This window comes from Tupaia chinensis, unplaced genomic scaffold (genome assembly GCF_000334495.1).
Source record: "Tupaia chinensis unplaced genomic scaffold, TupChi_1.0 Scaffold144137_1, whole genome shotgun sequence".
Taxonomy (NCBI): Eukaryota; Metazoa; Chordata; class Mammalia; order Scandentia; family Tupaiidae; genus Tupaia; species Tupaia belangeri.
Genome location: NW_006203992.1, coordinates 294,184 through 307,901, shown reverse-complemented (window position 1 = coordinate 307,901; position 13,718 = coordinate 294,184). Strand labels below are relative to the sequence as shown.

The 13,718-nt window shown below is 42.6% G+C and overlaps 1 protein-coding gene across 2 annotated transcripts in view; it reads left to right on the top strand.

The window, feature by feature from the left end:
- Positions 1-13,209: 13,209 nt before the first annotated feature.
- The window catches only part of PPP3CA (protein phosphatase 3 catalytic subunit alpha), a 161,221-nt gene continuing 160,712 nt past the window's right edge, over positions 13,210-13,718 (top strand). For both annotated transcript variants that reach the window (XM_027767270.1, XM_027767269.1), the window contains exon 1: positions 13,210-13,410. In XM_027767270.1, the coding sequence (XP_027623071.1) occupies positions 13,302-13,410 (109 nt within the window). In that variant the 5' untranslated portion in view covers positions 13,210-13,301. The remainder of the gene's footprint in view (positions 13,411-13,718) is intronic.

Here is a 13,718-nt window from a genome sequence, read left to right as displayed (position 1 = left end):
AATATTTTTAATTTTTTAATGAGTGATTAAATTAATCTTTTGGAAATGAGGACTTTTCCTGATTCACATTCCAGAAAAGATTTGACAATGCCTGTACACTTGCATTTGTGTAATCAGGGAAGGAAATACTGCACATAACTGAGATATATCTCTTTTCAACATTAAGTCATTTAGAAGTCTATTTGGTGAGAGTGTATTAAAATGGTCTTACACTGTCCCCTTCCTTTGTGACATGGTGCATTATCTAGTAGTCTGGGAGAAGAGACATTTAGTGAAGTGTAGAATGTATAACACTGTGGATATCATGGGATGTCCTGCTGTCCCACAGAGCTGCTGTAGAATACGTAACTGTGTACAAATACGTACTCGGTTATATTAGGCTGTCAGCCTGATTCAGTGTGCCGAGAATGGCTTCATTCCTTACCTTGCAATAAGAGGCATAGGTTTTATGGAGGGGATTCTTACCTGGGTGCTCTATGTGGGATCACACCATGGTTGGTTAGGAAGGCTGCATCTAGAGCTGGAATAAATGGAACATTGTCATAATCAAGGACAAAACAGCAAAACGCAATTCTGTTTTTGGACTGGCACACACTATGTACTGCATTGATTGTGTGTGTGTGTGTGTGTGTGTGTGTGTGATGACTTTTGAAGTGACATATTCTATATCTTACATTTCATTAACCTGTCATTAGTTCTATTTTTAATTTTGATTATTTCCTAAATAGGAATTTTTAGCCAGTGAGTGATTTTAAATGATGCAAAATAAAAAAATAATGTATTTCTTGTGCCAGTTGTGAATTCTGCACATGTAACTTTAATAAGCGTGCGTACACACACACACACACACACGAGTGATGCCTAAGTGACTCACTAGCATGCCTGCAGGAGTGCCTTTAACTTAGTGAAACATTTATGGAACTGAAGCTTTTCGGATATTTTCGGGGAACTGTAACTCTCAAAGTCACGTATCATGGGAATTATGTTGTTTCTTGTTCTGTCTGTGCTCAGAACGAGTTGGGTACTGTCATTTTTAGCTACTCTTGACAGCTGCATTTCACAGTAAGTTTTCACTTGTGTCTACCAGTCAGATTTGGATTCACCTTGCGCGGTGACTGATAGCGTGTCATACGGGTTCTAAAAAGAGGGGAAGGGAGGTCTTTCTCCTCTTGAACTGCTTCTGGCACTTTGAGATGCTAAATAGGTGTTAGTCTATTAAGTCTCAGGTATTGCAAATTTAACAATTTATAGCATTATTTTTATTGATGTTTATGTGTAGCAATAGCTTTCTTTTTTAAAAAAAATTATTTTGTTTAACTTTATTTATTTACTTATTTTAATTTGACCAGAGATGGGGGGGAAGAAAGAGAGGGAAAGCAAGAAAGCACCATCTCCTATGTATGAGTTGTCAGGTCTGGGACTCGAACCACAGTTGACCATATGGGAGTCTAGTGCCCTCAACCAACACACCACCTGCTGGCCCTGTGGAGCAATTGCCTTCTTACAGACTGGGAAAGTGTTCTTTCCAAAAATATTCTGAAGTTGCATAGAATATCACTTTAGGAGCTCAAAAGCACTGAAGCACTATGGTACGTACTGATTAAATTTTTAAAATAATGTTACTGAGTTAATTATTTTTAAGATTTTTTTCAGAGAACATGTGTACTCAGGAGAGAGAAAGAAAGAAAGAGGGAGGGAAAGTCAGAAAGATCCCCCCCCCCCATGAGGGATGGTCACACCACGATCCCATCTCTATTTCTCCTTCCACAATTTTGAGCACAGGTGCCCAGTGTGCATCTGAAGCTGCTGGGCCGAGACTCGAACTGTGCAGTCACCTATGTGGGATCCAGCCACCTTAGCCACCACGCCACCAGCTGGCCTATGTTATTGGGCTAATTTAAATAACAGATTTTATTTGTGATTCTATTTTCATATATGGTAATAAAACATTTAGTACTCTAAAAGTTCTATAGGGTTTTTTAATTTTTTTTTTCCTATTCTTTTTCACTTTTATACCTGTTGCTCACTTTTGATCCCATTTATCTATTTTATCCTGAGTATGGGCCTTCTGCTCCCACCCAGCCCTACGGCTTCCATGTCTCTTCCTGTAATGAATGATTTAGGAGACATTTACCGGATTGGGAGGTGGTGGTTTGTAGATAACAAATGCCAGAATGGGGAGTTTTCCTGCTGAGGATGATTTATACGGTATTATCTTTGATGCGATTGACATGCACTGCGTGCTTGTTCTGAAAAACCATGTGGTATGCTCTAAAGATGTACAGTTAAATGGAAATAAGAAATGATACAATAAAAATTAAATAAAAAAAGAAAACAAAGCTCAGGGAGAAAAAAATGATAGAGGCTCTCGCACGGTTAAAGAAAAAAAGGTATTTGCTAAATGACTAAATGAGTTTTCAGCCTTTTTTGGCTATTGACTATCATTTTTATAATTTTACATACTTTCAGCTATGAACGAGGCCCTTCTAAAACTTTTTCTTAAATTCCTTCTAATACCACAGAAAAGGCACCCAGTTTATGAGTGAAGAGGGAGTTAAAAAACCTAATCATCCTTTTATTCATTTAAGAATACATTGATTGGATATGTATCAAATGGTGGGGCATTGTGCCAGACACTCCATGGAACTTGACCGCTAGTCTTTGGCTTAGTTATGCTGATATTTCTCCAGTAACGGTGACTGACTCTTTGATTAGAGTGAGATTTGATGTTACCTGTAAACTTGCAGTTGGCATTTCAGTTCCAGCAATCTGCTCCCTTGTGTATCTCCTATGAATGAGTGGAGTGGGTCTGGTTTTGAGAAAAATAATGAAGTCTTTTGAAGCTTTATTAAGCTTTCATTTCTGTCATTTTCTATTTGATGGATTTAGAAATGATTTTTAATTTTTAAATTTGTCATTATTATTATTTTTTAACCTGACCAGAGAACAACAGAAAGAGAAAGAGATAGTGAGAAAGCAAGCCACCAAGTCCAGACTTGAACCATGGTTGGCCATGTGGGAGTCCAGCAACCTAACCATCAGGCTACCTGCCAGCCCTACATGTTTGATTTTAAATCAATATCGACAGATTCAGTTCACAGCTAAATGGAACAAATGAAAATGCTTGAGACAGTATTATTGCAGGTGATATTAATGCATTCTGATTTTAAGAGAGATGTGTGAAGGTTATGATTTGAGGAGGACATATTTGAGGTGGCCAGAATCGGGACTGCACGTTCCTGTGCTGTTATGAGTGTGCAGTTCTTAGAAATGGCAACCCAGAGACAGTGGATGGGAACAGGTCTGGTCAGCAGAAGGAGGCTCACAATCCCATCATTACCAAACTGTGGAGAGGCCCAGAGGGCCTGATGCTTTGCTGCAACCTGCTCCCCAGCGCACTGGGAGCAGGGAGTGCAACGCCCGCGGGGAATTCATACAAACCTGGAGACTGGGCTGCTGCCTTTGGCTCTGCCGGGACTGTGAGGCAGAATGTTTCGATTTCTCTTTCCATGTGTTGCACTGGTATAAGGTGCCCTTCATGAGGCAGATCTAAGATTTTTTAAGTGATCACTCTTCAAATGCAAAAATGATGACATACATAGCTAGATTCTTAACTTGCCACTCAGGGCTTTTATTAGTATTCTTTGGGACATGGATTTGCTACTTCATCAAGACCTTTTCAAAAAAGATAAAGTCTGTTCATTAAAGCAGAATATATTCTGATGCCTGTAGGTGTTTGAAGCACAGGAGATGGCAATGTTAGAGGGGCACGTGGGCATGGAAAATGTGTGGGTATCTGGAGTTGAATGATGAATGTGAAAGAGTTACGTGTGGGCACAAATCGATTTTTTTTTTTTTTGGGTATCAATTTACAGTTTAGTATCAAGAACTCAGAAGGCAAATATATTTTGCAGACTTATTCTTTTTAACAAAGGTTTATAATACTTCATTTGTGAAATAATTTCTAATTAAATAGTTCAACTCTAATCGAAGTACGGTCCTCGCTCATATTTTTTTGTCTTCAGCTGGAGTATTTGTGATTGGTAGACTGTGCCTTGGGTTAAATAAACTTTTAGAATCCCTGGGCACTCTTTCATTTCTTAGGGATAATTAGCATGTTCAGTGGGACTTGTTCGCTTGGGAAATAAATTCAACTTGTCTTAAAGTATTTATTCTTGTTTATTTCTTCATGATAATCTTCTCCCATGACCTATTTCTCTAAGGGGGAAAAAAAAAAAGAGAGAAATGTTCAAGGTCTTTGTAAATAAATAATTAAGTGAAATAAATGAAAAGCCCCTTTGCTTAAGTGTATCCAAGGTAGGGGAATTTTATGTATAAATTTGCTATTCTGGAGATTACTAGGAATGCCATTTGGTGAAAACTTTACTGGGTCATTTTTTTGGATACTGGGGTCCAGTATAATTGGGGCATCTCCTGATGCAACTGAATATTGTTGACTATTTTTTAAAATAAAAAACATCACTATAGAGGAGACTCATATAAAACAGCAGTTATTCAGTGGTGTATTTTTAAGAAATAATTGTTTAACTTTATTTATTAAGCCATTTATTTTAATTTGATCAGAGAGAGAGAGAGAAAGTGAGAAAGCAAGCCACCAGGTCTGGGACTTGATCCATGCTTAGCCATGTGGCAATGTCCAGCACCTTAACCACCATGCCAGCTACTGGTCCCTCAGTGGTGTATTTTAAATCTGAAGTGTTTGGCTCATATATTTAAAATACTTAAAATTTACTTAAATTTCTTAGTTGATTTTAAGCATGTTATAGCATATATTTCAAAGCAAGTAAATACAATTTTGCCTTTATTGTGTCTGTGCATGAACTAGGTTGTGACTGGCATGGAGCCTGTGTGAAGGACCTGACATGTATGTATAGCTCTTTTATTTTAACCACAGGAAAAAAATCAGATTTTATTTAAGCCTTCAGTAGTGCTGCCATATTTTTGAAACTCTTAAAATAAAACTTTAGTCAAATAATCTTTCATGTTGGATCATTATTACATAATACATTATATAAGCTATTTGCAATTATAATGAAATGAACCAACCAAAATATCAAAAATTGAAGCACTTTTGTGATAAAACTTTGCAATACTGCTTATAGAGGGGGTTGTGTGCTGTCAACCACTTCTGTGTTTTCAGGTCCTTAGATTCGAGACGCATGGTGGCGGGAGTGTGAGAAAAGCTGTATATGGAAAGAATAAGGACTTGCAGTACATGAAACTAAGCATATTTACCATATAATGTATATGTGCCTATTACATATTATATATACAGAAACACAGAGTATTGAAATTAACATCGTTTTGAAATTCTTACAATAAAAGGAGTTCTGACTGTGATGTTCAGGTACCCATTTTCTGATTATTAATATTTTGCAGTTGGAACAATAATTCTTTTAATTAGTGTCTGATGTTATTAAAAAATTGCTTATAGCACATTTGAGATGTAGACTTGAAAGGAATTCTGTATAATATATATTCTGTAAGCCAGAGGCTAAGAAGAAGATTGCTTACTTCAATAAATGCTTTAAGGGACCAGCAGTTAGCATAATGGCTATGTCGCTGGACTCCCATGTAGTCGACCATGGTTTGCGTCCTGGACCCAGTGGCTTAAAACTCACGCTGGGCATGTGTGCGTGCGTGCCCAAGATCCTGAGAGGAGAATGGAGGAGAAGGGATTGTGGCATGGCCATCCCGCCTGGGGGGGTGATTTCTCGCTTTCTGTCTCTCTCTGGCTTTCTGGCGAGCGCACACGCCCTATAGCAAAAACCTCTCAAAAAACAAAACAAAACAAACAACAACAACAAAAAATCAATGCTTCAAGTACCATAACGCCCTTTTATTAACACTTTGGAGATGTTACATAAAACATCATTGTGTTATATTTGCCTCTGAACAGTCAGGAAAACCAGATGAGGTATTCAGTTTGTTAGTGAAATGATCAGGACACATGCTGTATTTAATGATTAAATATATTTGATAAACAAAGGACCTTTCTGGTGTATTTAGAGGGAGTGATATAGGGAAGGAGGTCCCTGGCAAGGATGAAAGAGGTTATCAAACCAGTTGGGGAGGGGAGGAAGAATAATCAATTGGGGTTATATTTATAGATCTGTGAAGAATTTTTGTTTGTTTGTTTTTAGCGCAAGTGGGCTGGTTACTAGTTTCTGGTTACCAGATTAGTATTCAGCCATACTTGAGATGGGCATACATACTTTAATTTGGCAAGCACTAATATCTGTATGAGAGCCAGAGACTTCCAGACCAGAAAGTGATGAGTGTTTGCAAGAGTGGCTTAAGGAGAACCCTTCTAAATGCATTCCTATAGTTCTTAAACTAGTGGAGGTTAAAGTGTACCTGTCTCTCCTCGATGACATGCTTTGTATGTTTTTCTTTTTTTGGAGAGGTTTTTGCTATAGGGCGTGTGTACTCGCCAGAAAGACAGAGAGAGACATAGAGACAGAAAGTGAGAAATCACCCCCCAGGGGGGATGGTCACGCCGCAATCCCTTCTCCTCCAGTCTCCTCTTAGGATCTTGGGCATGCACGCACATGCTTCTGGCGTGAGTTTAAGCCACCAGGTCTGGGCCTCGAACTGTGGTCGACTACGTGGGAGTCCAGTGACATAGCCATTACACCAACTGCTGGTCCCTGTTTTTCTATAGGAATGTTTTTGTCTATGGATAAATGGGTATTCCTATAATGATTTTTTTTTAAAACCCAGAAGAATATAAAATAAATCTAATTACTCTTTGTTAGAACTGAAATGAAATTTCACAGTCCTAAGTCTTTCCTTTTACATATCCTTTGACTCTGTTCAGAAGCAGCATCAGATTTCAGTATTTTGATGACTGATGATAGAGTTGCTTTGTATAGTTCAGCTGGCATAATGCATTTTACCATAAACATGTTCTATTTTTAATCTCTTCTGAGATCTAAAAATTAAATACTGTATACTTTAAACAAGAGAAATATATATTTTTTCTTTTTTTGGAGAGGTTTTTTTCACTATAGGGCACGTGCGTTTGCCAGACAGAGAGAGACATAGAGACAGAAAGTGAGAAATCACCCCCCAGGAGGGATGGTCATGCTGCAATCCCTTCTCCTCCATTCTCCTCTTGGGATCTTGGGCACGCACGCACACGCGCCCAGCGTGAGTTTTAAGCTACCGGGTCCGGGACGCGAACCGCGGTCGACTACATGGGAATCCAGCGACATAGCCATTATGCTAACTGCTGGTTCCCAACAAGAGAAATATTCAGTTGAATCAAAGAGTTTCTAAGAACCAAGACATACCTTAGAGTAGATAAAGACACCTTTTTCTTATTGCTTATATATAATTTTTTCATTTAAAAAATTTGTTTTTTAGTTTTTCAGTTTAACATTTTGCCAGTGATCTCAAGCAAAAACTGGTAATTATGTCCTGTGGTAAGCTCTTCAGAGTCTGGGTCTACTTGTTTGTTTTTCTCTTGCTCACTTTTCTCAGGCCCTCTCATTGCCTGGCTTGGAGGACGGTGCATAGCAGGTGCTTAATAGGTGCTTGAAGAGGGATCGATTAATTGCTATGGCCTGCTTAGAATGGAGGTTCATGACAACCGTCCTGCATGTGTGTGTGTAGATGCACAGATGTCCGTGAGGAAATGGATGAAGTGCCAAAGCAGAGGTCAGCCAGGACGTGCTGTGAGTTGTGCCTGACATGATAGTCTTTAAGCTGCTCTAACATGTGCTGACCTGAGATCTCTGACAGCCCTTTGCAGACAGTAGCCACATGCAATATGGGGCAGAGGCTGTTCCTGTCCATGTTCTGGTTGCAGAGAAGGATGGAATAAACGTGTCTAGATTTGCAAAGATACTGCACCTGCTGTGCTTGCTTGACTGGTGTGCAGTATGTTGGGGGGAAATTAAAGTGCGTGGCATTTTGTATGCCTTTAATGGTGATGGATCAGTGGATCTGGGCCTCATGTTGATGCGCTGCCACTGCCCTATGCAGGTAAATCAGAACCTCTGGAGGTACAGCACAGGTATCATTCTTAGAAAAGCAGTGGGATGGATAGCCAGTTTCGAGGTACTCTGAGGTTCTGTAGGAAGGAAACCTAGCTTGCAAGAGAAGAATGGCTAAGGAATATGATTTACACTTAGCATGTTCTCATTTGCTGAGAAGGGGCAGCTATAAAGCACCCCACCCTGGAAATGGAAGCTGCACGTACAATATTTTATAGTAGCCAATTTTAAAATGTTCTATTATAATAGCCTTTTTTTTTTTTTCAGAGAGAGAGAGATTTTTGCTTATAGGGCATGGGTACTCACTGGAGAGATACTGAGACAGAAAGTGAAAAATCACCCCCACACACACACCTGGTGGCGGGGAATGGCCATGCCGCACAGTCCCTTCCACTCCATTCTCCTCTTGGGATTTAGGGCACATAGGCACATGTGTCCAGTGTGAATTTCAAGACACCGGTTCCAGAACACGACTTCATGGCAGTCCAGTGACGTAACCATTATGCCATCTGCTGGTCCCATAGTAGCTAAAATTTTAAAAAGTTATAATAAAAGTAAGTCAGACATACTTTAGTAATCATTTTATTTAGCCCACTATGTTTTAATTCTTAAGATTTAAGCATAAAATCAATATCAAATATTGTTGAGGCCTTACTTGCATCCTTTTTATTTTCCTGTATCATGCCTGTTGACTGTGGTGCTTGTGGTAGATTTGGAGTGCATCTCGGTTTGGATCAGCTTCTTTCTAAGTGTTCAGAAGCCACGTGTGGGTCCACACCGGAGTGTACAGGGCAGAGCTGGAGAGGAAAGTGTGGGCTGGAGATTGGGAGACCAACAGGTGGGCGTGGGTCTGGCTTCGGGCTGACCCCTTCATGTTGGGCAAGAGAGTCATCCTCAGTACCCTCCACGTTCCTCTCGTTTAATAGGAGGGCTTGGCTTGGGGATTGGGAGTTTTCTAGTTTTGCTCCAACGAGCCCCAGGATTTTGTGACCCTCACTTTGCAGCCATCGCTGGAAAGAGAGCTCATCAAACTGCTCTGGTCCCTTTGGCTCTTTGGATGTATTTGGGTTTCTGGGTGTCACTTTATTTGAGGAACAACAAAATTTTAACCAAAACAGAAGTTTAAAAAAAAAAATCACGAGGCTGGCTAGAAGTTCTCGTAGGCCTGTGGCTCCCTCGTCAGCATTTATCACACTACTCCAGAAAGATCCTGCTGCGCCTTCCACGGAGGTGTCCCCGCGACCATAACCCTCAGCTGCCTCCCCTGCAGCAGGGGGCATCCCTTCAAGAGTGGTGAAAGAGGCTCCGATTGGAACATCAGAGGGACCCCAGGATCTGCTTACAGATCCCTTAAGGCCACTGAGCCGCATAGTGTTGGTCTAAAACGGACCTGCTCAGCCGATCAGGAAAGGACGCTTGGCTCTCCCTGAGGTGCTGTCTGTAGTTAGCCAGATCTGAGGGTTAGGATACTCCAACTCGGAGTTTGCTGACTTGAAATGTGTTTCTGGGGAGCGGAGAGCGACTGCAGCTTCAGCTGTCATGCAGAGGCCGAGCCGGAAAGCATGTGGCCTCGGTATGTAGACTAGTAACCTCTCTCTGTATCAGATAGATAACCTCTCTGGGAGAAAAAACGAATAGAAAAGAAATAGTACCACATTCTAGACTGTTGGAAATCCGCGGCTGCCAGCCAGTGACACGACAACCAGATTCTGGTCCAGTTGGTTGCCTCGAAAGTCCGCTGTGATATTTTCTGTTGGGAACCAGTCAAGGACCTACACGTCCCACATTTCAGCTTCTTTGCTAGTTTATTAATTTGAGGGGAAAAAAGTGACTTTGAGTGGAAATTGTAAAGTAAAAGAAGCTGAAAGGATTTCCATTTATTTTTAGCTTCTAAGAAGTCTTGTAACACTATATTCTGCACTTAAAGGCAATTATGAGAAAATTGTTTTGGAAAGAGCCAGCCCAAATATCAACAACAATTCCTGAGCTTTTAGTAGCGTGCATAGACTTCATTTTTCCAGTCCTGGCCTGTTCATATATCAATGAAAGTAAATTGTAATATTCAAAGCGAAGGAAGGAAAAGGGGAAATCCAATTTTATTCTATTAGGTGTGGCCACTTTCGGAACGAGTAAATAAATGTTTTCCAAGCTCATTGGATTCTTGGTCCAAATAGTTTTTGCTCAATACTTGGCCCAGATCTGCAAGTAAGACTCCAGGTGAACAGAGAAAGCAAATAAACGTGAATTTTGGCAAGCTAGAGTTTTCTCTATGAAGCCAAACGGTGCCCGGATACTCAGATATTAGCTCTTACTGTTGTCCTGGAAGATCTCTCTCTGGCCGATGGCATTTCCGCATCAGGTCTTGACATCACTGCTACCCGTGCTGGTCCCGGCAGGCCTTGCCGTCTGTTGAACTGTAAAGGGCCCCATCTTGTCCATTTCCCTACCATCCACTTGTAAGTAGAGCCTCCTGACTGGCCTTTCCCCTCTCCTTTCTCGCCCCTGTCTATTGGAACCAGCACCAGTGTCTCAGAACAGGTGTCGGGTAGTAGTTAGTTTAGTTAGCAATGCCTGGAAGGTACAAGACCTGCAGTGTAAGACGGAGTGCCCAGTGCCCGTTAGTGCAATGATCCTGGCCTTGGGGAGCACCTAGGGGCTAGAGGAGGCCTGATTCTTGAAGATGAGGCCCTCCCTGGGATACTGGCCTCTTTCCTCTCCCCTTCTTAAATGCTTCCGCACTTTCAGGTTTAATCCTTTGATTGACCCTAGAAACGTTAATAAGGCTAGCACGCGCACATGGGGCAGAGGCCCCCTGCTCTCTGCCCGACCCATCGTGAGCCCACCTCCTTGGCTTCTGTGCTCTCGAAATTCTCTCCTGGCAGTCTGACAGAGCCCCTAAAGCCTCCACAGGGGACTGACTCACACTTTGGAAATCTTTTTTAAAAGAATCGACTCCTGCTCTTCCCTAAGTGCCCTTTTGAAGCCCCTCTCTTCCCAGCCCCTTCCCCATAACTTGACCCCATGACCTGAAGCCTTGGGAACATGGGGGAATTGTCAGGTGAGATATTTTTTAATCTTAAAAATAGTTACAAAGACCCTGGTAAAGAAATGTGGCTAGTGAAAATGTCTCCGTGTTTTCTTAAGAAGCGTACTAGCTTAGTCAGGCATGGGGAAAAAGGACAAAGAAACAGAATGGATGGAGTCATCCCCAAACGCCTCAGGTCTAATGACCTCATTTCCCCTCTCCCTCTCCTCCTCATTTAATCTCTGGATTTCCTTTTATTTCTCTCTATGCTTTGACGATATGCATTTTGCCTTTTATTTTACATCATGCTTTTGTATTATATTCCTTTTCCACTCTAAGCTACTTCAGGTAATTTTTGAATCTAATAGGGGTCTTCCTAAGAATCCTCTCTCTGTGTTCATGAGACTTCAGTGATAAAACGTAATTTATGTCTCACCTTTAAAGTATTACACACCATTTCAAGTACTCTCTGGGAAGTACTGTAGTTTTGTTTAACAAGTCGCCTGGCCTCAGATGGCCTGGGTTTAAACTCGGTGAGTCTATGCATACACCACTGGGTAATTAATTATCCTGGGCGAGGTGCTTAATGTCCATAAGCTTCAGGTCTTTCCCTCACAGTGAAGTGCCGAGGTGGAATCAGTGTGCATGCAAACACAGGTACACGTGCTTACCTAGTTTTACAGCTTTACTCTTGTGTCTAGTTTTATTACCCAAACAGTGCTTAGCATAAAATAAGTCCTCGATAAATGTTAGTTACTACTCTTACTGTTTACCTGTTTATTCTAGCAATCCTCAGGTGAAATCTCTGGCTCCCAGTACTCACTGGGAGCCAGAGGAATTCTTTAACTTGCCCCAGGTGCAGCAGCGGAGGACTGCAGCGCCCAGGCCTGCCCTGGCCTTGTCGGCCACCACGGCCTCCTGCCCGCCTGCCGCGCCTGGCATTGCCACGTCGTTTCGGCAGCGTGGTCACGGATGTGGTTGGATGTGAGGCAGCTCATACTTGCGCCCACCTCTACGGGTGTATCTTGCCATCTTTCTTCTCTCCTAAGCAGTTGTTGTTTCTACCAGACTACGAGTCCCTCCTGTGAGATCGCGCGTCCCTTGGCCTGCGTCCACTCGAAATCTTGCTTCTTTGAGAGCTGCTCGGGGAAGTGGGAGGGCCAGGTATACTGCTGCACAGCAGGTGTTTCCGCTAAGGGTGGCGTCTGCTGTGGAGATGCGCTTGCGACCATGGCGGGATCATGGCACACGAGGTCACGGGAACCTGTTTGTTCCCCCCCAGGTGCTTCTGAGAGATCCGAACGGTCCAGTTCATGAGTCCCTCAGTGCAGACCTGAGTGTGCTCGTGGTCTGTGGGCCATCTGTTAGAAATGCACCCTGCGTGATACCCTGTTGACCAGCTCGGACGCCCTGATGCATTCCAGGGGCTCAGTGACTGCCCGAGTGAAGGCACTCGTGGATAGGATGCACCTCCTCACAGTTGGAGAGGCGTGAGGTGGGCGGATCAGAGAACGTTGCTTCTAAGTCTGAGCCTTCATCTTTGACCACGTACTTGTGTCTCCTCTGACATTGCGCTGTCCCTTCACTCCTCAAGAGGCTCCTTCAGCGCAGGCACATCTCACACGCAGATCCGGGTTTCCTGGTCGGTGTTCAGTGCCTTGGAGCCTTTTGGCGTTCAGATTTTGCTCTTGCTTTAAACTGCGAGTCTGCCAGTTAAGTCAGAGGTGTTGCTGCATTTGGAGGGCAGCCGTGTGAGGCAGCGCTGCTCTGTCCTCACAGCCCAGGAGAGGAACCCGCCTTGCTGGGGGAGACCCGTCCCTGCACCAGTTGGTCATGGTTGGGTGTACCGCATCTTTCTTCTGTTGCTGCATTGACCGTTGCCTAACAGCAAATTTGTTCTCTTCTTTTTGACTCAATCGTGACTTTCTAGATACAAGAGACAGTACTGAACAAAAACTGTAAATTTCCTTGCAGTAATCTCATGTATCTAGAAACAAGGGGAGCAGGCCATCTTAAATTCTTCAAATCATTTGACCATGTTTTAACGTGGGAACTTTTTCAGTACTCCCTTCATCCATGGTAGGGGTAGATGTTTGATAGTATTACTGAACCTTTCAGGGTTGAGTTTGGGCTAATAGAAGAATTTGGATTTTTCTCTTTCAGCTGTCCCATTTCCCCCCAGTCACCGGCTCACAGCAAAGGAAGTGTTCGATAATGATGGGAAGCCTCGCGTGGATATCTTAAAGGCACATCTCATGAAGGAGGGCCGGCTGGAAGAGAGCGTGGCATTGAGAATAATAACAGAGGGCGCTTCGATTCTTCGACAGGAAAAGAACTTGCTGGATATCGACGCGCCAGTCACAGGTGAGTCCCGAGGAGGGAGGCTGCCCACCGTGAGCACATCTCATTGTTTATAGCCGCAGAGGTCCCTGCTCCCAGCGAGTCTTCACAGACCTCATGCCTCATGACCTTTTAGTGGACCTTAAAGGACTAGGGATATTTGACATATATGCAAATAATTTTATTTTCAGGCATTAGATAGCTGTGACTTTGTGATGGTCTAAGAAGTGGCAGGAAACTTAGAGGGAACAAAGATGTCGTGCAGGAATACTTAAGAGGCCATAGCGTTGGTCAGGAGAAACACTCACTGAGGAACACGGGGTCCGAGCAGG